General features: G+C 44.2%; 2 protein-coding genes across 4 annotated transcripts in view; both read right to left on the bottom strand.

Moving 5' to 3' along the window:
• Nucleotides 1–2828: 2828 nt before the first annotated feature.
• Nucleotides 2829–4619, bottom strand: Guca2a (guanylate cyclase activator 2A). Its single transcript, XM_004645946.2, has 3 exons — nucleotides 4542–4619; nucleotides 3412–3598; nucleotides 2829–3037 (listed from the first exon to the last, which is right to left on the bottom strand). The coding sequence occupies exons 1-3, from the start codon at nucleotides 4611–4613 to the stop codon at nucleotides 2973–2975; spliced, it is 324 nt and encodes a 107-aa protein (XP_004646003.1). The 5' UTR covers nucleotides 4614–4619; the 3' UTR covers nucleotides 2829–2972.
• A 9325-nt stretch (nucleotides 4620–13944) lies between these two features.
• Nucleotides 13945–25846, bottom strand: part of Foxj3 (forkhead box J3) — a 152108-nt gene continuing 140206 nt past the window's right edge. For all 3 annotated transcript variants that reach the window (XM_004645945.2, XM_023706194.1, XM_023706192.1), the window contains 5 exons: nucleotides 25194–25610; nucleotides 22229–22330; nucleotides 21568–21759; nucleotides 18842–18949; nucleotides 13945–16857 (listed from right to left, as the gene is read on the bottom strand). In XM_004645945.2, coding sequence (XP_004646002.1) covers nucleotides 16742–16857; nucleotides 18842–18949; nucleotides 21568–21759; nucleotides 22229–22330; nucleotides 25194–25610 — 935 coding nt within the window. In that variant the 3' untranslated portion in view covers nucleotides 13945–16741. The remainder of the gene's footprint in view (nucleotides 16858–18841; nucleotides 18950–21567; nucleotides 21760–22228; nucleotides 22331–25193; nucleotides 25611–25846) is intronic.

The following is a 25846-nucleotide window of genomic DNA, read 5'->3' as shown; positions in this document are numbered from 1 at the left end:
GCAGTCCCACCTCTGCCACCACTTGGCCAGCCAGAGCTTCATGTTCTTGCATCCTGTAGGCACCTCACCCAGAAGAACAGCAGGCACTGCCCTGACCCTGCCGTGGCTCCCCAGGGCCGCCTTCAAGTCGAGCCTGCGCCCAGGCACCATCTGGACTCTCACTGCCAGTAGGGTTCGCTGTGCTCCTACCGGCTTGGTGGAGAGAGCAGGGGGGGGGGGGGCGCTGGCAGAGCAGTGCGCTCACCCGGTGCAGGGGAGGCTGAGGCCGCACTGCACTTGGACGGAGGGAGCTGAGAGGAGGCACGTGAAGCACAGTTGCTGGCCAGTAGAACTCCCCACCTCCCCACCTCCCCCTCCTCCTCTTCCTCTCCTGCCTTCTTCCTCCTCCTCAGCGCCCTCATCCCCTCCCCTGCTCCTCTTTTTCTTTCAGAAAGCAAATATACTTGATTTAGGGTCCTTTTTTTTTTTAGGTTTACTCCGCTGTTAATGTACAGAAATACTACTGATTTTGTGCATTAAGTTTTGTATCCTGCAACTTTACTGAAATTATCTGTTCTAACAAGGTATTCAGTAGAGAGTGGAAGGCTTCTATACGTAAGATCATGTCATCTGTGAAAAGAAGTGACTAGTTCCTTGTCTTTTGGTTTGGCTGCCTTTTAAAATTTACTTTCTTATGTAATTATTCTGGCTAAGACTTTGAGAAATATGTTGAACAAAAGTAGCAAGGAATGTCCCTGTCTTGTTCCTGATCTAAATAGAAAGGTTTTGATGCTTTTGAGTCTTCTCTTTTTTTCTTAAATTCTTGTCACTTTTATCTAAAATATATATATATATATATAGATAGATAGATAGATCAATATATATATTGATCTTCCCTATTGTGTCCTAGTCCCTGTTTCACTTATTTCTGCTCTGATCTTTATTAGTTTTTTCTTTTAACTAACTGGGCTTTGTGTATTCTTTTTCTAGTTCCTTGGGGTTTGTGCTGGGTAGTTTATTTGCAGCCCTCCTTTTCTCTGTGTAGGCACTTACTGCTATAAACTTACCTCTTAGAACTGCTTTTGCTGCATTCCATAATAACACTTGAGATGTTGCCTTCATTTTCGTATCTAAAGATGCCTTTCAATTTTCCTTTTAATTTCCTTTTCTCACTGGTGAAGCCTTCAGAACTTTCCCAGCATCGCCTCCTTTAGTCTTCACCCCAGAGCCCACAGCTGGCATTCACATCACCCACACTTTGCCAAACAGGAAACTAAGGATTCCTTCCCAAGTCATGCAGCCATCACAGGCAGAGCCAGGGTTCTCTGTTAGCACTGGCTCCAGAGTTTGGGCGCTGAAGGCTTCTACCTGCCCCTCCTCTCATCAAGTCCCCGGCAGACTGAGGAGGTCGGATCTGTCATCAACCCATATCCAGATGACAAAGCCAAGACTCAGAGAAGGTCATACAGCTTGTGAAGGACATGTCAGCTCCAACTCATTCCTTTTCGCCTTTCAGGCTAACCTTGTCCACACTGAGCTACCCTAGTTTCCCAGTGCACGGCCACACCCGCCTCTCATTCTGAGCCTCTCATCGTGAAAGTTTCTCTTCCAACCTCCATATTGACTTGGAAAGCCAAAGCAAATTCCAAGAGCTGATGAAAACTTGGTCCTTCTCCTTCACAAAACCCTTCCTGATCTCAGCTGGAAGCAAATCACCCTTCCACTCTATCCCACAGCCCCTGGGAATCTTTCCTAGACTCCCCTCCATGGCATTTCGCAAGGGCTTTGGTTGTCTCCTCTTCTTTTATCCCCTAGACCTTTAGGCCTTCACACCTCCCCTCCCCATGCCTGTCTGAGCCATTCGCAGCCCAACTATAGTTCTGTTTTTTTTTTTAATTGGTTTTTACCATTCACTGAGTTCCTCTTACGTTTCTCTTAGGTCTGAGTTGGGGCTTTCAATGCATTATGTAGCCTAGCCTGGAGCCAGGTACCTACCATCCATGTCCAGTTTTACAGAGAGAGAGGCTGAGGCACAGGGAAGGAAAATGATTTTCCTAACATCACACAGTACATGAAAGAATGAGGGCTAGAGCTCAGACCAGTAACCATGCAGTCCCAGCCTCCGGCCTTCTTACATCCTCAGGCAAGCATCATGCAGGCATACTTCCCTGTGTCCAGAGTAGGCAACTTTCCTCAGGCACAGAAGCTGTTACACAGCCTGCTGGACAGAGCTGTACAAGGGGTTTGGGTGCTCCAAGTGCCCTGTTAGCACCCAGGACAGGGTGAGGACACTAAGATGCTTTCCTGTGAGGGCACTGGGAATGGTGTCTTAAAGAGAGGCCATAGAGCCTAAGTAGTTTACCCAGCCCAGGAACATGGGAAGAGGGGCACAGAAGTCAGTGGGAACAGAGGTAGGCCTTGAATGGAATCTCAGGGGAGGGCAGGAGGCAACCTAGCATGGTCAGAGGGTGTCACACCCTGAAGGGGACAGGAAGGGAGGACACCAAGAGTTGGACACTGATGTCATAGTGTCCTATTTAGACAACCTCCTGTGCTCACTTTGGTGACTGTAGGAGATGTGAAGGAAAAGTGGAGACTCTATACTCTCCAGATGAGGCCTAGAGCTTCAGTACCTGTGTGTGGTGGCAGCCTTGGGGGTGAGGCATGAGTAGCTCAACAGGAAGCATCCACACTAAGCCCCAGTTGTTCAGGCCAGGATAGGCAGCCACGAAGCTGGACAGAGACCAGAGTGATGGCTGAAGGAAGGAATGAAAGCAACACCAGGAGTACTCTGGAATCTGGTTTATTAGCTGAGGATTAGCATGGATCTTAGAAAGCTCAGTCTCAGGCCTGGAGCCCCCAGTCAGGCAGCGCCTCCCTGGACTCCCTTCTAGGGCAGTGCAGGTTGAGCTGCTGGGAGCGGGAGGATCACAGGTTGTCCTTTCAGCAGAAGAAAGGGTTTCCCTGGAAGGAAGGCAGTGAGCAGGGCCGCCCTAGCATCCGGCACAGGCAGCGTAGGCACAGATCTCACATGTGCTCGGGTCCTGAGCAATGACCTCTGGATAGAAAAGAGTACCTGGTAATGCCAGCTTCCCTTCCCCAAGGCTCCCCGCTCCCCTTCAGCCAGAGTTTGGACATCCTCGACCCCAGCCCCAGGAACTATTCTCTCTGACCTGCTGGCCTTTCTTCTAAACAAAGCTCTAGGGACCACTCAAGCCAGTCACTCAGAGGGAAGCTTTATCTAGAAAGCCAGCAGAGCTTGGATGAGATGATGGCACACAGAGCCACCTACTAACCATCTCTAACCACTTAGAACTCATCTAAGCCAAGCTCTACATATCCACCAATCAGAGCTGAGCCACTTGAACCCCACCAATCAGGTTGCATCTCTTCCCAAGAGCTACCAATCAGAGGATGCCCAAGCCCACTCACCAAGTCGGTGCAGGATGTCCTCTGCATTAGGCTGACTGCAGACAGGCCGGAGCTCTTCCGGAAACCCTGGGTTGCTGCAGAGTGGTGGAGCCACAAACTTCCTGTGGCCCTGAATCCTGGGCTCTGGGACCTTTGGGAGGTCTTTAAGTTTCTTCACTGACTCCAGTGGAAAGGAGAAATCTCCATCCTGAGAGAATAACAGTGGAGCATAAGGCCTGGCGGGGCCCAGCCCAGGGAGGGGACATCCCCTAGGAACAGTGTGGAGTCCAGAGCTTCCACCTGCACTCCTGGCTTTGCTGTGTGACCCTGAGCATGATCCTGGATGCTCTAGAGGCCTTGGGCTCTGCACACTGTCACAGGAAGAATGGAGAAGATGGATATGGAGTTCCAGAAGCACAAAATTCAGATCCAGAACACTTCCTACCACATGGTTTTCCCCCTTTTGAAAGAATTGTGGCTGACCCTCTACCTCCAGCCTTTGCCTGGTTTCTGTTTGAGAAGCAATAAAATCTCCAGGTGGTACATGCCTGTAATCCCAGTATTCAAGAGGCTGAGGGAAAGGATCCTGAGTTTGAGGCCAGCTCTGACTACATGCTGAGAACCTGTCTTTAGGGAAGGAAAAAAAAAAAAAAAAAAAAAACCAGCTTCCATGAACCTCTCCTGAAGCGTGGATGCCCTGCTGGGTGCCAGCTGGGCCTGTGAATGGTGCTGCCCAGGTAGGCACAAGTGTCAAGACCTCTAGGATGTCCACATGGTTCTGCTGCCCAAGACAGCCTCTGTAGCAGATCCCAGGACTGAGGAAAAAGACCTAGGGTTGAATCCAGCTCCTTCACAAGCTAGCAGGGCATCCCTGGACCTTACAGAGCCTCTGTGAAGCTGTTTCCCTCTGTAAAGTGGGACTGGAAATGCCCTCCTCACAGTGAGGTGCTGAGGAGAAACTTCCTGGCAGGTAGGCCACCTCTCACCTTTCCTGTCTCCAGGGTTTCTTTCTCCTCAAGGGCTGAAGGGGACGTGTGTGCCAAGCAGGACTGTGGATGCCCAGAGGCAGTGCACCTCCACTGTGGCCTGAGATGTGGTCCTTCAGGGAACAAGCTTTGGTGCCCTTAGACCACATGAGTTGTGGTGCTTACCTGCACAGTGACTGCCCCTGCCAGGGCAGCCCAAGTGCCAAGGCACAGCGCGGAGAACAGGAAGGTGTTCATGGCAGCAGAAGCCAGGAGAAAAGACTGGTTCTGGTGTCAGGTAAGAGCAGGCCTTTTAAGGAGGTCAGAGTTACTGAGTAACCTCCAGCCCTTGTCAGCATCCCATCTGCTGTTCACATCAGATAAGGGTCTGGGCAGCCCTACGAGATAAGAGACTGGCCCCAGCCTGGCAGAGCCCACACCCCTCCCAGGGCACCACTTTGACTTTCAGTGGGCTGTGTCCTGCATTCCTCTGGGGCACAGCCCCTGGGGAACCAGCCCTGCCCGTGAAGAGAGAGAAACAGACCCAGACAGCAACTATGTCACAGGGCAATTTGGGTGAGGACCACAGGGCTGTGCGGAAGAGAGGAGCATGGCGGGGCCCATGGTGGGGCCACATTATGGCAGGAATGGGCCAGCTCAGGAAGGCTTCCCCAGGGAGGCTGTGCCAATGCTGATGCCTAAAGAGTGTTGAGGGGACCAGCTGGAAGGCCACTTTGTGCAGAGGGTGTTGCACTTGGGACAGCCATGGGGTGAGATGAGCTTGGGATATTCAGAGAAGTGCAAATGAGCCTGGGAAAGGGAAAGTTGAGATTAGGGGCTTCAAACGACAGTCATTCTCAGGCGGGGCAACTATGATTTTAGAGAAGGACTCAGTCTGCACTCACCTTCCACTTACTGCCCCATTGATGTGTGTGATGTAAGTGGGCAGGAGTCTTTCCCTTAATGAGATTCAGTAATGTCCCTGTGTCCCCTGTGGAGACCAGTACTAATACCTACCTGGTAGGGTGGGTTACTCTTTTAAGTGTTAAGTTTTAAGAGTGAGACCCACTGAGGAGATTTGACTGACTTTATGAGATACAAAAACTACAATTCTTGTTGCATAGGTCTTGGTTTATTTTGGTCTTAAACATCCAGCAGAAAAGTATAAAAACAAAGTATAAGTAAAGCCGTTATGTTGAGTTGTAGGGGACTCAGGTCAACAACTTCTGACATTACCAGTCATGCAGAAGACCCAATACTATTATGGACTACTGGACTATTTTGGAATATTTTGCTGAGTTGACCCACCTATAATATTTAAATGATGGAACTAAAAAAAAGAGGATACAGATGAATGTCCGTTTTGTATCTGTGTATTCAAAATGGTTAGGACAGATATATAGCTACATTCTCTTACTTCAGTGAATAGAGGGATTTGTTCTAATGGTGTTTGTAAATAGGATATCATGTCTGCATCCTTTACAACAAATGACCACTGGGAAGACAGTATGCAATGTGTTAATTATTGAAACTGTCCTACCAATTTGATTTGAAACTCTCATTGCTATTTGTTTCTCAATAAAATTATGGAAAATAAAATAAAATAAAACAGAGCCTACAGGGTCTCACTAAAAAAGAGAGAGACCCAGTGCCTGGCACACAGGAAGTGATCAGTGAAGGGCCAGTCATATGCTTGGCAGCATGAGCTCCTGGTCTCAAACCAGCCTCCTGATGTCTGAGCCACAGCCAGGCCTTATCCTGTGCTGGCTTCTCCATCCTGCCAGTCCTGCCTCCGCAGGGTCCTCCAGTGGGATCTCAGGCCCCTCTGCAGCTCCTGTGTGTGGGACCCTGTGCCCACACTCCCACTCCCTTCAGTCCTGCTGAGCCTGGCTGTGCTGCCAGTGTTTGTCATTGCTTAACCTATGGTGAGTGGGGCCCAGGGGGAAGGGTGGCCCTAGCCGCTCCATCTCTGCTGCACAAACCTGGCTGCACGTCTGGACAGCTGGGCGGTGGGGCAGGAATGCCTGTGTGCCAGAAGCAATATTGAAGAAGGGACTGAAGAGAGTGAAGCTTGGCAAGGAAGGGGTTTCAGAAGCCAGCCTGGCCCTCCTGCCCCAGCTGGTGTGCGTGGACACCCAGGTGCATACACATCCACTGAGGTGCTGTGTGCTTCTGTGTATATGCTAAGGAGTGCATGTCTATGTGCTGAGGTACGTGTGTCCAGGGACCCAGGGAAGGACGAGGGGGGCTGGGATGCAGCCTGCACTGGGATATTCAAGAGTCAGTGGAGGTGGTGCTGGCATTGCATAGGGTTGGGTGGACTGGGTGGGGTGAACATGAATGTGAAGGTCAGCATTAGGTGGGGGCACAGGGTTTGGGACTGTGGTCAAGTTTGAGACTGACACAGCCATTAGGAGTTCAAGATAGGATTTGAACTGGGGTTTGGACTAGGGTTAGGATTAGAAAGGAGATGAGGTTTGGGATAGGTTTGGAGTGGGAGGGACAGGTAGGATTGGGGACCATAGGGGACATGCAGTTGGTCTGGGGTTAGGTCAGTGCTCTCAGTAGGGTTGAAAGCAGGATGGAGCACACAGCTGAAGTTAGAGGTGTGGCTAGGGTTGGGTTTATGATTGGGGTTTGGTCTGGGATGACGCGTGAGCCTAAATCTGCACTGGACCTGATTTGGCATTCAGGTCAGGGGGCAGCTGGGGAGCTGGGGGTTTGAGGAGCCCTTTTCTTCAACCCACTGTGGCTCTTCAGTTTTGCTCTTCCTAAGTGGGGGTAGTGCTGGAGGCTTTGATTCCTGATGCTTTTCCTCCCACAGCCTCCTGCCAGGGCCTGCCTGGTGTAAGGCAGGGGTGGAAGGGTGGGACAGTGGGAGGGACAGCACTCCACCCTGTGGGAATGAGGAAGTGGCTCCCAAGCCTTGGCCCTTTGGGACATACCCTACCAATGCCCTCCTGACATCTGCCATGAGAAATGGGAACCTGCCCTTCTTCCTCAGACCCCAGCTCTTTTGCCCAGCCTGATCCTAGTTGAGTTCTAGTCCCCTTTCTCTACATAGGATACTACCTCAGAAATCTATATAGAAATTGCTGGATCTTGGGGCCCTCTCAGAACCACAAGCTTTCTAGGCCCCAGGCCCACACCCTGAGTTCTGCAACATTGTCCCCAGAACCTCACACTACAATTTTCCTGCATGAGTGTGTGGTAGATCTGAGCTTGTTAGGCTCCTCACCCTAAAGACCACCCCTTTTGATAAACCTTTGCCCCTCTCTGGCTTTCCAGCCCATACCATCTCTACCACCTAAGAACCCATCAGGAGCTGCCCCAAACTCGGAAGGAAAATCATGCTGTTTTGCTTGGCATTCAAGGCCATCCTGATCAGGCTGACCATTCAGGGAGGATCTCAAAGAACTCTCCAGAAGATGACTAGGAAGTAGGGACCAGACCTGGAGGCCACAGCTGAGGCAGTCCTGGACTGGAATCCAGCACCACCATTTAAAAGCTGTCTGGCCTTACTGAGCCTTGGTTTCTGCGTCTGGTAATTTGAGACAAAGCCAGTTCCACCACAAATTTTAGATTTTCTAGAACTTTCCAACCAATCCTGGGATTGGCTGGAAATCCTAGACTCTAATGCTGATCTGTATGACCTTGGAAAGGGTGTGGCTCACATTTCATAGCCTCACCTTTAAAACTTGTAAATGTGTTTTAGAGGATATAAACTACTTCTAGTTCCTACCAGAACCCAGAACTGCTTGTGGTAGACATTATAATGGAAGTGAATTTCCTAATAGCTCTGGGAATACGTAAGAAATTACTATATAACTCCATTTTATAGATGGGTAAGCTGAACCTCAGTGGTAAAGAGAGAAATCATTGCCTTCTTAAGAGTACACACATAGCTGGTGGGCACAACTAGTTGTATGGGTTGTGTACAACCCAAAGGTTACCTGGCTACAAGTGTAAGTATAGCCACAGCACAGGGCCACCTTAAGAGAAAGCACGTATCCTTTTCAGGTTCATTGCCAGGTGGGCCTGATGGCAGCTGCAGTCACGCAGCTATAAATTATAGAGCAGAATCCATGTGTCTCAAATGCCAAAGAAAATGTAAACTTCTATTCAGTCCAATACAAGACCTCCTGTGCTCTTCCTGGTGGGAACTCCCATTTCCTTCCCCTTCCAGGGGAGCAGAAGAAAGGACCCTCTCCCTTTGACAGAGGAGGGAGGTGAGGTTCTCCCATTGTGCTCAGTGCTACACAGAAAGTGGATGCAGGGTGGGACATGAGGCCTGCTGGCCTGAGCCAAGTCCAGCGGGCATGGGGGTTCCCTCTCCTTTCTGCTCAACCACAGATGGGGCGGCTCTTCCCCTTGATGCCTCAGGGGCAGCTGGGGAGTGAACAGAGGGTGTGACTGGTTGTTTGTTCAGCAGTGTCATCCCCTGGTGACCTACACAGGATGGAGAGAAGGGGCACTCTATTCACCATCTGTTCCCACTCACACCACAGGCAGCTGCCACCTCCTGCACCACTTCTGAGGTATCAGCCATGAGGCTCCCTCCCACATCTCCACCCTGTGCATCATAGGGGACCATCCCAGAGCCCACAGACAGGAGGCTAGGATGAAGCAGGCACCATGTGGTTCTGTGGGGGAACATACTGCAGGCCTGGGGCTACAAGTCCCTGGGGCCAGGTGAGAGAATGCTTGCCAGCCCAGGCTGGGTTTGAGGAAGTCTTGGGTCACTGGAAGATCTGGAGCTGGGAGGCACAGAGGACAGATGCTGGCTTGTGCTGAAGATGGAAGGAAGGCTTTAAACTCTGACTTTGGTCCTAACCTGGTGACAGTGGGAAGCCATGGGTGTTCAGAGCAGAAGAAGACTGTAACAGGGCTGTGGCACGAACACCATGTGGCAGAGGTACTAAGAGCAGACAGGGCTGGTGAGTTGAGGGGAGGGGAAAAGACCGTGGGGCAGGAGGGTCAACTGGTCTTGGTAACTTGGCAGCAGACTGAAGAGAGAAAGTGGGGTTCTAGGTCTTTCTGACCCAAAGTCTATATTCTTTGTATTGTCTCAAGTACTGTGCCGGCCTTGGAACATGCAGGGAATGCACTAAGGCTGAGTGGCATAACAGACCAGGTCCTGGGGGTGGGGGTGAGTAAGGAAGCCTGGTTGGACCAGGGCAGAGGGGCTGCCTGGAGGCAGGAACAGGTATGGGTTGCAGTGCCTAACAGTGCCTGGAACCCAGCTTGATCCCAGGCAAACGTCTTAAAGGTAGGTGACCTTGGAAGAGGAAGAGGTTAATATACCTCTAAATGAGAAGCCAGCTGTGTCCTGTCCACAGCTTATGGGCACATAGTGACACACAGAGTGCCAGGCACAGTTACACAGGCTGCACTATCAACCATCAGCTTGACCACCCATTCATGAGCACCCACAAGGTCTCCCTCACACAGCTTCATGGCCACAGGGCTCATGGAAGCACATGCTCTCATGCCTCTGCCCGCTGACATCATGGAGAAGGTGCAAGTGTCCTCTGGCATCTTTATTGCTGAGGCAGGAAGTTATCTCTCTTATCTTTTGGGGACTCTAATGAAGACAGGTGCCATTCATCCAGTGATGTCAGCTGACTCTGGGGGAGTATACGATGGGTGGGGTGACAAAGGAAGTCAAGGGCACCCGGAGAGTACTGTGGAGAGGCCTCTGTGGGAAGAGCAGACCACAGGAAGGCGGATCTGGGCTCCTAACCTCTCCCTCACCCAGGCAGTGACCTTGGGGCAAAGTACCTCACCCCTCTGGGTGGCAATCCCCCGCAGTAAAAGGCAGATAATGACCAACCTCACAAGGCAGTTGGGAGTGCTAGCTCAGATAATGGCTGTCAAGTGCCAGGCAGGAGCCTGGCAAATAGTGGCAATAATCATAATGTTTGTGACAACCATAGGAGCTGGCGCACGCCTGCGTGTGTGTGTGTGTGTGTGTGTGTGTGTGTGTGTGCGCGCGCGCGCAGACACTAAGGCAGTGACAGCAAACCTTTTAGAGCTTTCAATGATACAGACAGTCTGCTGTGGCACACATGCCACGGGTTTGCCATCACTGCCCTAAGGCCTACTCCTTTGGCTCAGCAGCAGTGACAACACATGTGTGGCTGGCCCACACCATACCACACATGCAGACCTGTGAGCGCCATGTCAGCCAGTGGCAGAAGAGGAGCAGAGCTTCAGGGGGCTCCGAGTTTGGGACTGCCAGTGGGGCAACCTCTGCTGACTTGAACCTTGGAGTCAAGGAGCAATAAGCATCAGGACGGCTGGGCCCAACATTCAGCATCAACTACAGGGCTCCTTGGTTTCCTCCAACTAGCCAAAGCCCTGGAAAGGGGCAGGCATACACAGACACCGAAGGCTGGCTCCTGGGGTCTTTTTCTTTATGAGCACTCCACCCTGAGCGCAGCAGAGGAAGGGAGGACGGCCCTGAGGTAAGAGAATCTTCCACAGAAGGGCACACAGTTAGCAAACCTGCCCTCTAGTGGCCACAGGTGCTCACAGCAGCCAGTGAAGAGGGAGCAAGGCCAAACACGGGAGACAGCATTATGCTGGTGAAGGATGCAGGAGCTGTGCAGCCTAGATTTGAAATTCCAGCTCTCCCGCTAATACTACTATGGTGACTTACCAGCCAGATGACTCTGGATGAATGACCGCTTGTGGCTCTGTCTTCATTTGTCTTCATTTGTAAGGAGAGGCTGGCAGTAGCAGTACAAGTCATGGTATCAGCATGCAGTTCAGTTGTGAAGAGTAAATATTACTTGCATCAACTATGTGGGATAAAAAATATCAACACCCACTGCACATCTGGGGTCCATGTTGTTTAGAGCACCTCTTGAAAGGCAGAAGTTGGACACACCCCCCACTTGGGGCTCAACTCTAGTCTTGGCGTGGTCAGTACTTGGTGCTTGCTGACTTGCCACATTATGCTGTGGGGAGTGGTATTAAAAATCACTCCTCACATTCTCTAGAAGGCGCCAATGAGGGAAACCACATCTTAGCCTTCTGTGGCCAGTTTTCTAGTTGCAGCCTGTCTCTCAGTGCCAAATGCAGCAGCTTGTTTGCACTCAAGGGCAATGTGTAAGATGGGTCTCCTCAGCCACTGGGCGCACGTGCAGGAGTGACATGCTCACATGGAACTATACAGAAGCAAGTATCAGTGACAATCTCAGATGTCAATCCACCATCTCACACAAGGGGCACATGTCCATCCTGAGGACACTGCACTATAACATTAATTTTTTTTTTTTTTTTTTTTTTTTTTTTTTTTTTTTTTTGCGGAACCAGGTATTGAACTCAGGCCCTGAGTTTGCCAGGCAAGCACTTATTCTACTGATCCATCTCCCTGGCCCTTTATTTAAAATTTTCCTTTCTCTTTTTGACAAAGTACTGTATATAAAACTGAATCTGTATGCTTTGTATTCATGATACAACTCCACTGTGGCTCACCTCTCCAAAGCTATATCCTCTTTGGTAAAATGGGACAACACCACTACATCATCAGCTTATGGTAAAAGAACAGTGTGCACAGGATTGTAAATGGCTGCCAGGTAAAAATGATTTTTTCCATTCTTTTCCAAATTTTCCCTAACCAGCTGTGTGACTCTGAGGAAGTAAGCCACTATGGTCTCCGGGCTTCACCATTCTCAACAACAAAGGCCGCTTCAAAACTGAAGCTTTCAGGAAGGCTCTGTGATCCTCAGGCAATTACATGCTGAAAATCCTCCCATGAACACAAACTTCTACTTAGGTGCTTATCTCCAGGGCTGCTTTACCCAACTAGTAAGAGTCACATCTATGAAGAACAGCCCTTTGCAGAGTTACATGTTGACACCTCTGAAACTAAACATGCAGTTTAAGGATCTTGTTTACTATTTCACTCCATCAGGAGATGTGCTCTCCAACCAGGGTGACCAGATTTAACTACGCCATCTACCACAGCTCTTCAATTACCAGACATATCTGTGATGGGAGCGAAGCACAGCCCACCTTCCAAGGGACAAATACAAAAACACACACCTGGGTGAATAGTCACTATCCCTGGCTTTGAGAAAGAATGATACTTGTAGAAAGCAGTGGAGGTATGCCAGGTATAGTGATACACAATTGTAATCCCAGCACCTGGGAGGATGAGGCAGGACTGATGTGAGTTCAAGACCAACCTGGGCAACAAAGTGAGTTCAAGGCAAGCCTGAACTGCATAATAAAACCCTCTCTCAGACAAGGCAGGAAAAGGAAAGCAAGAAAGGAAAGGGAGAGGGGCAGAAGGGAAGAAGGAAGAAAGGGAGGGAGAAAAAAATGCAGTGGAAATAAAGGAAATGAGCTTTGGAGTAAGGCCTGGAATTCATGATTCTGGCTTTGCTACCGTCTATGAGAACTTAGAAAGTTAACCTTTCCAAGCCTCAGTTTTTTATCTGTAAAACTTCAGTACACTAATGTTTTTGATAGTGTTGCCTAAGTTAAATTAGCAGAGCCAGAAGCCTTGGGTAGACTGTGGGACTGGCGAGAGCTCCCTACTTATGTGAGACATACTAAGTTTCAATTCTGTCTCCTTCAGTGCGACTGACCTCTCTGAGCCTGCTTAAACATCAATAAAGTCAGGAAACCACCACCTTCATAGAATGGCCGTGCCTGCCTGGCACTTGGTCCTCCTACCAGTTATCCCTCAGTCACCATGCTAATGCAGCTCTCACAGGGCTCAATGGAGTGATGTCAACAGAAATGTTTTCTCCCAGTGTCTCAGAACATTTAAAGATTTCATTTAAATAGCCCATTACACCAGAAGGCTTTCCTCAACCAGTGCCATATCCCCATCCTCAGCAGGATTGAACCCTCATTCCCAGAACCCTGCCATGTCAGAAGTGCCTCCCAAGCCAGTTTCCCTGGGGTGGCATTTGCTCACTACACCAGGCAAGTCAGGGCTCCCTCAAGGTAGAACTGTGGCTTCATTTCTGGGTTTGTCACAAGAAGGCTGCCACAAAATATCTGCTCAGCAAAATAAAAAAGCAAGAACAAAACAATTCCACTGCCACCTTTTGGAAATAGCTCTCTGGGAAGGCAATGCAGGAACAAGACTGAGGCACGAAGATTCAGGCAAGATGAGTTTACTTAGGATGACTGGACTCTGTAAAAGAACATGATACCTGGATTCAAATCTCAGCTGTCATTTGCCAACTAAAGAATCTACATAAGTCACTGTATCTCAATCTGAGCTGTTCTTAGTGGTAACACAAATACCTCCAGCAGGTTTTGTGCTCCAGTGCTGTTCTAAATGTTTAACTGTAACCACATCCCACCTTCTAGGAGGCAGGTATTATCCTCATTTTATAATGACATTATAAATGAGGAAAATGAGGTTCAGAGATTAAATAATTCCCTCAATTTCACATAGCTGGTGAGATGGTCAATGAATGCCAGCAAGCACTGTTCCGAGGCAGGAATGTACTGGGACACAACTGTAAATACCCCAACAGCTCTGGGGCCTGGCTATGAGGTTTTTGTGTTTGGACCAGTCTTATTCAGATACATGAATGACAAAGAACAATCAATACTGTAATAGAGTTAACATAATATATTTATTTTAAGTGCCATTCATGCATATCAGTTCTGGCAGCAACAATCCTAATGACACTTGGGATATTTCTTTACAGCACTAAACAGTTACAAAGAATGGGTGTCGTTCATCATAGAGGCAGAATATGAAATCGTGCAATAGCAAAACTGTAGAAACATTAAAACACTGACTGTCCAACATCAGTACAGAAAGCAGGTTGTGTCTGCACAAAAAGCCAATGCATTTTCATCACATATATACAATATAGATATGTACACATCACCCTCTGAATGAACAATATCAAAATACTCTATTCCATTTGAAATTATCCCCAGATTGATTCCCTCCCACTTCAAAGGACATTTGAGAGACACATATTTACAAGAACACACGTGAATACATTTACATTTCAAAAACTGCCACAAATGCCAGTCGGATTATTCTCCTGGACAGAGTGTCCCTGTTTGATTACAGGCATTTATTAATGTTTCCCCAAGTCTTTAATTTAAGCCCAAGACAGAATGTACTCTGCGTTAGTAATTACCAACAGAAATGGCCACTAGAGGGACACTGGACCTCACCAGGAAGCCCTGTCAGGCCCCACAGCCCCTGGGCCACCTGGATCACAGGAGAGCGGGGCAGGTATGGGTGAAGACTGCCTCCAGGGCCATTCTTGGTAAGTTTAAATACTCATAGAAATATAGACCACTGAAAATTAGTAAATCATTGCCAAATGGGAAATTTGCTTGACATAATTTGTAAAATTATAGTCAGTGGTTTTACCTAAATCCTTTAGTTTAAGAGGCTACATTCCAATACCCAAATTATTTAAAGTGCACATTGCTATCCAAGCAATTCAGAAGATTTCAATGCTATTTTGGTGCCTAGAAAACAGTGATTCAAGTAGACTACTGAAAATCATCCCCTTTTTCAAGCTTTTACTCTGTAGGCTGTAATCTCCTCCTGCCTTGATCCTTCTAAGAAGGGCCTGTTGGTTGCCTTTCCAGAATCCTCTGATATTCACTGATCCAAGGGTCTGAAATTGAGCTTCCTTTTCCATGCCAAGCAGCGTCCAAACAACAGAGAAACACAAAGCTCTCCCTTCTTCTCCAAGCTCACCAGCCCTTAGCATGGCTGCCTTCCCAGTGATTCATGGAAGGCAAAACTCCGTTAAACAAAAACAAAACAAAACAAAACAAAAAAATCCTATGTTACTCTCTCTCCTCCTCCCTCCTTCCTCTCTCAAATATACATATACAGAGAAGTAGAGATTACTCAATCAAAGAATCACTAAGGCTAATTAAAGTGATTTAACATGGCTGATGGAGACCAGAGATGCTAAACAGCAAATAGTAAGTAGATATTCCTCAAATTGATGGAACCCTTTAAAATTGAAAGGATGGGGGGAGAGGGGTGTCCTAAGAATCAATTCAAAACCTATTCATGAAGGAAAAAATCCTATTTCTTCCAGCTCCATTATAAAACACAGACAATCCATGCAAAGGAACTGAGAAAAGACATGAAACAGAACAGTTAAAAACCCCTAAAAGAGCTTCCTTTCAAAGAAAGTGACCAAATTTTAGGTGCACACAGGACATAGCAACAGCAGGCCACTTTACAACTACACTAAATATTGAGGCAAATATTTGTAGCCCTACCTCCTGTCGATGCTTCCTAAACAGAAAGAAAACAGATGGGGAAACTTTCTTTATAAACCCTGCCTTGTTGTTCTCTTGACCAAATGGACTCTTCATTCAAATTCCAAAAAAGTTCAATTTATTTTATCTATTAAATCTAAAGCAGCAGGAATGCTAAGATAAAGAAATGTACTTACTTGGCAAAGGAGTGGTGTTAGAAAATGACAAATGTCCCTCTGATTGTCTCATCTGTAAACTCTCAGCAATAAAAATAATTCTGTGCTTTCAAACACTACATTTCCCTTTAGCAAATCCAATCACAAAGGTGGCAATAAATATTAAAAAAAAACACTCCTGAATAATAAATATATAATGTGGAGGCATTGATTTGCTTAAAGACCCAAGTAAAGGCTTGCTTCTAATCAAATTTCAGAACTCTTACAATGCAGACTTAGGAAACAGACATCAACAAGGTACAACGTATACTCTCTACTCCCCCAACATTAAAACAATTTTGGTCAGTTCTTTCTGCTGTTCAGGAACAACATGCCCCTCTGGATTATTTGGAGAGCACCAAGCTCTTGGTTTCTTGATTTACTAAATAGAAATTGTTAATGCTCACATTTCTGAAAAAGATTAAATAAGGGAAACTGAGCTTTGAAGAAATCTATTTCCTTTCAGTTCCCTACCTTAATTAAAAGCATCCTTCAGAAAATAGCCTAACAAGGAATAAAAACTGACAGCAACTTTCCTCTCAATACATAATAATCCAATTAGAAAAACTGAAGCCTTTCAGTAATTTTTGTACATGTATTTACACATATGTATCTATAAACTGCTTGCAGCAAAATAGGCTCTGTCTGAAAAATCAGTCTGGCACTTGTGGTTAACATCAAACTGACACAAATATGCAAAAAGCTGTCCAAATCACACAACAGTTAGGAGCTACATAGGGCAGTTGGCAGGGAGACAAACATGTAGTACTTGTTTGGGTCAGATAAAAGCAATTAAGTTATCCAGCTAAAATCGTTTTGATTGTCTTCAAAAGAATTTTTGATAACATTGGTAAATGATCAGGAATCTCATTTTCTCAACTGGATTCTTTTAAACCTTTTCCCTTCACTGCAGAGACTCTGGGGCCTGAGGGTTTACAGAAACAAACCCTACACAATTGAATCCCAATCAAAGTCATCCTGGATGTCATCTGGGGGCAGGGAGCGCCGCATCTGGAAGGCTTGGGAAGGCATCATGTGCTGCTGGTTCATGGTTCCGTGATGGCCTAGAAGGGAGAAGACAAGATCAGTAGAGGCTTAGGTAGAAAAGAAAGAATCAAGTGAACCTTAATGAGCATCTCCTGTGTGCCACATATACAGCACTCATTATGTTAACAGTCCATCTAAAAGCTTTTAACAAAAACAACTATTATGATCTTTATTTTATACGATAAGGGGGGACATGCAGCTTAGCAAAATGAGCTTGTTATTCCAAGTCAGATAAAGAGACAGATGTGACATTAGTTTACTGGACTCTAAAACTCATGTTCTCGCCATTATAGTAGGCTGTAGCGAGGAAGTACAAGAAAGTGCTGATGCAGGCATTTCTCTTACAGTTTGTTCTGGTCTAATGTGTTCTGGTAACATAAATTGGTACACATAATTCTAAATAGGAGAATAATGTCAACATGCCACTGAAATCGGATTAGGTCAGACTAAATTTTGCCAGCAACTAATTTTTGGGCCACCAAGTAAGTGAGCAGGTGAACACCAAGACTGCAGTACACAATGGCAAACAGCAGAGCCCCTGATAGCCGCTCAATGAATCACTCGGGTCTTCTTCCTTCACCCAATTTCAGTGAATGTTGCCCTTGTATCCACATCATGATAGACCCCCGCCTAAATCAATGTCATTATTTTTAAAGTAGAGATGGATAAGGATATCTTTTTAACTGTTGCAGAGTTTTTACTGGATTATCATCATTTTGGTTAGTATTCCAATTACAAAATTTCAAGCAGTCTCAATTTTACTTTTGTTCATTAAATCCTACATTTTTATGTACAATTTTATAAAACACTGAGGCTTTCAGTATATTGCAGTAATAGCACAAATGTCTATTCTTTATTTAACAAAAACTTATAACTTCCTTACTGTGTTATCAAGGTGTTAACTTACATGGTTCCCACATAACCATCATTTAATACTAGTAACTAACCACCACAGAAGCTTGTAGCGCTCCCAGCCCTCCTTTTCTCAACAAAAAAGCTGGGTTAGGAAAGTTAGGTAACTTGCTCAATCTCACAGCTCAAACCCTGACAATCTGGCTCTAGAGCCTGAACTACCAGATCATCCTTCTCACGTATTAGTAGGCTAGCGAGTACTTAACAACAGCTAACGAGCCTTCCTTCTCAAAGGACACACCTCTTGGTTCCAACTCTTTCTTCACTACCACTGCCTATCACACAATTATTTCAAGGTTTTCACACACATACACACACACCCTCCCCCCCCACACACACACACACTCCAATTACCTTTTGTCTTTTCCTCTGACAGTCCAGTAAATGGTAGTGCATACATAAGAAAAATGACACTGCATGTAGATATCAGGTCTTTCGTCTTTCTTTTTTGAGATAGGATATTAGTATTTAGTGCAGGCTGGCCTTGAATTATGTAGCTGAGGCTGGCCTTAAACTTGTAGAGATCCTCTTGCCTCAGCTTCCTGAGAGCTAAGATTACAGGGATGGGCCAAGGTACCCAGATATATATACATCAGGTCTTGAGTCTTCGTTTGGCCATTCATAAACTAGGTGGCCTGGACAAGCACATCCCTTCTGAGATTCCATGTCATTTTCTAGGTGATCCTTAAGATCCCTTCAAGCTCTAACTATATACCCCAGGGTCTTCTGGCTAAATGTAGCATTGGGGAACCTTGAGGGGAAAAAGGTTTATGAACTAGTCCTGGCAACTCCTAACACTTACCTCCTTTATAAGAAGCTTCCCTGGAAACTACAGCTGGGGAAACTCCATTGGGATGAATGGAACAGAATCCACACTAGTTAATCAAGCTGTGCTCTTTAAGCCTGCTAAAGTCCTGTCAAAGTCAAATATTCTCAAATATGCTCTACACTCCAGCTTCTCCAAAGAGACTTCATTCCTTCCCAAAGCTGTTTCATTCATGGTTGGGACAGTTCACAGTTTTCAATATTAAGCTCTGATGCCAACCTCTACACATGCACCCTCCTCATACACAGGCACACACATATTACCTGCCATCGTTGTTCCTGCGGTGCTAAGTGGCTGTGGGATATGAGGATAACCAGGGGGTGGCATCACTGAAGGAGGGAGATTTTGCCTGGAGTCTATGTACAAATTTCCTAATCAGATTAAAAAGCAGAAAGAGAGGAAATGTGTTACCATAAATAAAATAAATCAAATATTAAAATCTTACAGGAATTATTGCCTAAAACTAAACTATAGGATTAAAGTGAGGAGGGAGAAGGAAAAGTATTACTCCTTTCAGATGCTAAATCTCTCCCAAAAGGTGGGGCTGGCCTTTTGAACAGGATGCCAAACTGGATGTGAGTATACTGCTACTAATTCCAGTGCTGTCCTAACTCTGTAAGTTATATCCAACTGCTGCTGTCACATACCTCACTGTAACACAGTTCAAAATATTTTTGTGTTCATATGACCCTCCCATTAGGTCCAAAAGAGACAAGACAAGAAGTGTTTTCTCTATTCTAAAGATGAAGCAACTGAAGCTCAGAATGGCTGACATGACTTGCTTAAAGATACATGAACTGGACAGGCTAAGAGCAGAATTCAGATACCATAACTCAGTGGTGGTGAACATATGGCACACGTGCTGCAGCAGACTGTATCACCAAAAGTTTTTAAAAAAAGTTCACTATTACTGTCCTAACTCATGCTTTCTATTACTTCCTATTTCTCTATTGCTCTAATTTTCTTACCCCTAAAGCAGCTCAATTGTGTGTGTTTTAGGAGATTAACCACGAGAATGGTAGACACAAAGTAACAGTAAAGATCTGCAAGAAGTGCTACACCAAGCAAAAATGACTAATATTGTGTTATTTATGGAATATGTAGATAGGAAAACACAGATCTCATTCAAATGGTATTTCATAATGTTTTTAATGTATTTTCACTGACAAAAGTCATCAAATATAACAGCTCCAAAATATGTTACACTGATATAAAGCAAAATAGGGTCAGGAAAAAATCAAAAGCCCTCCTCCAATAACCCATAGGAAGAAGGGCCATAAAACTATAAGGAACATCTAGAATTTTAGAAAGTTCCTTTTCTAAAAGTTTCTACATTTCACACAAATATGTAAATTTCAATTATAGGAATGCTGTAGTAAAACAAACAAAACATACTTCCCACAAAAAATTTAAAAGGAGGGCCAGGGAGATGGCTCAGTGGAATAAGCGCTTCCCTGGCAAGTGCAAGGGTCTTAGTTCAATCCCCGGTTCCTAAATAAATAAATAAAATAAATAAAATGAGAAATCTTCCCTTTCACTGTAAGGCACACTGAATTTCACTTCTTATACATTTTCACCTATCACTGGAAGGCTAGATCTGTGTCCAGGCTTAAGACAGATCCTGAGACAACCTAAACTAATCCTGCATCTGTTCATATAGCTGCAGAAACAGGTAAAGAGAGGAAGTAAAACAGAACTACAAAAAGAATCCCAAACTTCTGACCCCTGTCACTGCCTCCCAAACAATATGCCTTTTATAATATAGTTTAAGTGTCCATATTTGATGGACTTAGGAGAAAACTTAAGGTACAGGTCTAACATTCTTGGCAAGAGGGCATCCCTTTCCCCACATGCAGATCAGTCATTAGATACCTGTCTAGTGCATTTTCCAAAAACACCAACATGCTGGGAAGGCCAGACCACTTTGAATAATATGGCCAGTCACTCATTTACAATAGTAAGACACAATTTTTTTCAAACATCACAATTTCCATTGGCTCATTTCATATTATGGTAACAATTTAGCCATGTCACAAGAAAATGACATCTTAAGGTTAAAGCCCAGAATAAAGTCAACTTCCTAGACTCTGTCTTTAACAATCTTAATTTTCTTTCTATATAACCTTAAGACAAAACTGCTTTTTGAGTTTTTTCCTTTCTCTTTTTATTGACTTAGTAATTCTGATTTTAAAGATAGAAGAGTAGAAATCAAAGAAATTATATAAGTAAAAGGACATCTTCTTTAAAGATACCCAACTTTCTAAAATTTTGCCACATTCACAATACTTATATTTTCATATAAAATTGTCACGAATTCTCATTTTTTCCATGTTTTCATTATAGAACCTGAATAGTGAGAACTTGCCATTCTATCTACTCTTCCAGTGAACTTTAAACTTTCTTTTATTTAACATTCTTAGAAGACATAAACACATTCTGATTTTCATCACAAATTTATATAACTTTAAATTGATGGGCCGGGGAGATGGCTCACTAGAATAAGTGCTTCCCTGGCAAGTGCAAGGGTCTGAGTTCAATATTGTTTCACACACACACACACACAAAAAAAAAATAATAATAATAATAGTAAATAAATAAATTGATACAAATTTACAACTATGCTCTTCAAAGTATCTTTAACACATTTGCTGATAAGAATACAAGGCTAGGGGGCTGGGAAAATGGCTCAGTGGAGTAAGTTCTTCCCTGGCAAGCAGAAAGGCCTGAGTTCAATCCCTGGTTCCGCCCAAAAAAAAAAAAAAAAAAGGCTAAAGAACACAAAGAAAATTACCACAGTAAATCACAACAGAAAAAGACAGTCTTTTTACCTCTATTTTTGTAAGATAAATATAAGTTTGTTCCATTCATTTCTTTCGAATCAAAAGATGTAAATGAATCACTGTCAGTACCATCAACATACCAAACTGCATAAAACAATTAATGAATTTCATATAAATGAGAAAGAAGAACAAGGCACCTCAGGCCTTACCTGTTCCAATGTGTTGGGAAGATTTTGTTGGATGCATGGCACCATGACAAACATTTTGCTGAACATTACTCTGTGAGTGGATAAGGCCAGTTTGTGTAAAGAATTGATTAAGGGAAGAACAGAGATCAGCAAACTGAACCTGATCTAAAGACCAATTCTTGAGATCTGCCTGTCTCATACTCTCCATCAGACCTATAAGGAAAGCATTTGAAAAAGTTAGTACAGTTCTGCAAAACCTGCAAGAAAAATAGCAAGGCATAATCTTTTTCAGCCATTAAAATTTCCACTGGCCTATTTCATATAATGGCAATGATTTATCTATACAACAAAAAATATTTCAAGATTCAAAGCCCAATATTTATAAGTATGACAAAATTTGTTTCAGAACTCTTTGTCTGTGATCAGACAAATACACCAACTGGTCAAAATATTTGAGTTTTACAATGTTTTTTTTAAAGATTATTACCAACTGTAGAAGAATTGCCTCTGTATGAGGAAGTGTTTATTCTACTACAAAGAAACTTACAATCTTCTAAAGCAACAGGACTGTGTACTGGAAAGACTTTTTTGGGGTGGGGTTACTGGGAATCAAAGTGTATTTCATTGTAAGTCAAAAAGAACCAATTTAAAAAAAAAAAAAAAAAAAGAACTAATGACTTACCTTGGAATTGGGAAAGGTCTACATCTGACCAATTAACACTGCTGGCAATTCTACAGCTTTCTTTTAGCATATCAAGTGTGGCATACCAATCATTTGAAACACCTGTAACATAATATTAACAATACTTAAATTCTTAGTGCAAGTTTAAGGAACTTGTTAAGGGACAACAATAACTTGACCTTATTCCTTACATTGGCTGATCCCTGCCATCTTAAGGAACTTGTGCCCTTTACATCAGGTATGGGGAAAATCTGCTCTTTGAAATCAGCAGGATGGATATTATTTCTCTCCACTTGTCAAATGAAAGAACTGAACCAAGAGGTGCATAATTTAACAAGGTTTTCACTTGAACAGAGGTCTTATTCTACCTTCTAGTCTGTGGCTTGCAAACTGCTATATCACTTTATAATGTAAAACATGGTGAGAGTCTTTTCATTTGTACAATGCAAAAAAACATGACCAGGCAGGAAAAATTCACACATATTAGTATTTCTCCTATTTACAGTTTCATTTTTCTTTCTTATTATGACTTTAATAGATATGCTCACCATTACTTACACAGGAAAGCCTAGCCTACATTTAGAAGTGACAAAAAAGGAATACACTGACTTAAATGAGATAAGATTAGATCTTACAGAAAGAGTAGATTCTTCTTACAAGGCAATTTAAGAGAGAAATGTTTTAACATAAGGCACCTTTTGACAAGGTAGTAAAAGAGAGAACTGAGAATTCTGTGAAAAATGTTAGTCAATCTTGGTCAGGAATGGTATCTCCTAATGTGATGGAATCAGAAGAATTTAAGACTTCACTGTGTATGTCAACCAAGGGGTCACCAGTTAGGGGCCACAAGGCAAAGAAATGCCTTCAAAGAGACAGTGCTGAAGAGAAGAAACAACATTCTTTCAATGACTGCTGCCAAGTAATTCTGCCAATATTGGTATCATTCTTCGATGGATGAAAGTAAAAACTAATAAAAAGTACCCCTTTCCTATCTTATAAGCAAATCATTTATATCTACTAACGGCTATTTGACTTGCAAAATTTTACCAATTATTGATTTTAAAAATCAACAATGAATCACACCTAGAAATAACATAACCCTGACCTCAAGAAAATTCAGGGCCTGGGGAGACAGCTCAGTAGAATAAGTGTTTGCCTGGCAAATGCAGGGTCCTGAGTTCAATCCCCGGTACCACACACAAAAATAAATAAATAAATAAAAATAAAAAAGAATTTGCAATCTAGGGAGACTGTTGGGGGAAAAGACTGATGAGCTATAAACATTCAAATCTATGAAACACAGATCCTCTGGTCCAGGAGAACTTCACAGATAAGAAAATCATAGTTCAAATAAATTCTATAATTAAAGTGACTCTCATAATAAAATTGCCAAAGCATTACTAGAATCCAGATCTCTTGAGGTAAACACAACAGTCAAAAAGCCAACACAACACAAAGGCTCACTGAAAGCAAATTATGTCAAGGAACTAGGGCACTCGCCATAACTAATTTTTTCCTTGGAGGTGGTGGGAGGAGGGCACTTCTAATACACGCTGACTTGGTAAGCCATAACAAAGCAACCTCTAGAGAGTGATGTAATAAGCAAACTACTCAAAAAACTTACTCATTTGGTCTGCTGATTAGTCTTTTAGAAAAACTAGCATTATAAGCTTCAAAGTCAGACCAAAACATAAAACCACGTTCCACCACTTACAGGTAGTTGAGCTTGAACACACTGCTTGACTTAGGTTTTTCCTATCTATAAAATGTGGTAACCTCTACTTGACTTGGGAGGACAATATGAGACAATATATCTAAGTTGCCTAATAGCACCTAATAGACCCACAACTTCCATGCTGTGTGTGTGTGTGTGTGTGTGTGTGAGAGAGAGAGAGAGAGAGAGAGAGAGAGAGAGAGAGAGAGAGAGATGGGGAATCAAACTCAGAACCTTGTGTTTGCCAGGCAGGCACTTGTGCCAGTGAGCTATCTCCCCGGCTCACCTTCTCTGTTTTTTACCTGCTCTGTCCCATCTTACCAATATGAAATATATAATTCACAGATGTAAATTATTAGCACAGCTGCAGACTTAAGGTACGACCAAAGCACCATGAACTTCTACCAGAACAATGATTAATTTTTAAACCATGAGTAATATGTAGCACTGTCTAGTATTTAGAAATCTTTCTGCCAGGATAATCTCAGGAGTGATATGGTTGATAAGTAGTTATCCAGAAAAGCTTAGGAAAGGACAGCACTCTGCATAACTCTACTTACCAGTAATCATGTGCATGGTACAAAAACTGCCTGCCTGGCCTGTGAGCAGTGCCAGAAACCATGAGAATATATCTTAAGAGTAACACATTTCTTTCTTTGCAGTCTATTATTCTATTAGATACTCGGAATGGCAGAAAAGAGAGACAACAATCATGAATACAAAATGAAAATACTTGGTCTAGACAGTTTCTATTTGTATTCTCAGTAATATCTTCCTAACAATATTGCATTACCACTCTACTTTTATAGATGAGAAAATAACAAGTCTAAAAGTAACTTGCCCAAGGTCACAAGAGCTACAATGAGGTTTCAAATACAGATTTTTCTGGCATAAACCTACTCTTTCTTTATAACCAGAAGGCATTACAAGACACTGCAGACAGACCATGCATTCCATTCTCCTTTCCAATGTTCACTGGAAGCCATGGTCAAGACAAAATGGTAAAAGCATTAAAATCAAAGCCTGCAAGGGATTGTGGAGGTAGCCTATGCTGCCACAGTAAACTGGATCAAGAAACTTTCTAGACAAACCTATAGATTAAGCAAGTTAAAATCAAAGGATTATAGCAAGAAAACACAAAATAAGATAGGTGAAAAGAGTAGTGCTAGTAAATGTCCCATAAGGGCCAAGTAACAAAGGACAGATTTAGTTCACATTTAGCCATACATAAGCCAGGAGATGGAAACTTACCAGAGTTACAGGATACCTGTTGTGGAGGTGGGGGTGCCTGGTGTGTTAGCGTCTGATGCTGATGGTTCGGATGATGCTGTATGTGCTGATGTGGAGAGGGGTGCTGCGGGGGAGGTGACTGGAGCTGGCTGTGTTGCTGTGGGTGTGGGGCTGGGTGCTGAGGACGCTGTGGATGTGGTGGTAAACCATGCGGCCGGTGGGGTGCGTGTGGAGACGGCTGTGTGTGCATCTGAGCATGGGACAAAGGGACTTGTGCAACCGAGTTATTGCCTGTAGTATTGAGGCCACTACCATGACTGTTGGACAGGCTACTTTGGTTGCTGTGTGGATGAGAGCTCACTGTGCTGCTAGGAGAGTGCTGGTAGGAACATGAAGTGTGGGGCTGCTGAGAAGATTCAGAAGGGATGTTCATCAAACCTAAAATCAGAGCAAAACCATTGGTAGTCACATTTACGCCGTTATCTTACAACAAACATTTGCAAACATTATTTATAGAGCAGTGCATAGTCTAGTGAAAGAGACAGACACTTAATAAGATTATGTCCAGTAATCTAAATACTAAAGAAAAAATATATAAAGGACTATAAGAATTTTGTTCCTTGCCTGTTAGCTATGGAGTGGATGGAGGAGCTAGAAATACAGAGAAGCTGTTT

Source organism: Octodon degus, unplaced genomic scaffold (genome assembly GCF_000260255.1).
Source record: "Octodon degus isolate 3935 unplaced genomic scaffold, OctDeg1.0 scaffold00245, whole genome shotgun sequence".
NCBI lineage: Eukaryota > Metazoa > Chordata > Mammalia > Rodentia > Octodontidae > Octodon > Octodon degus.
Note: the sequence above shows the minus strand (reverse complement) of the source record. Positions and strands in the feature narration are given on the sequence as shown.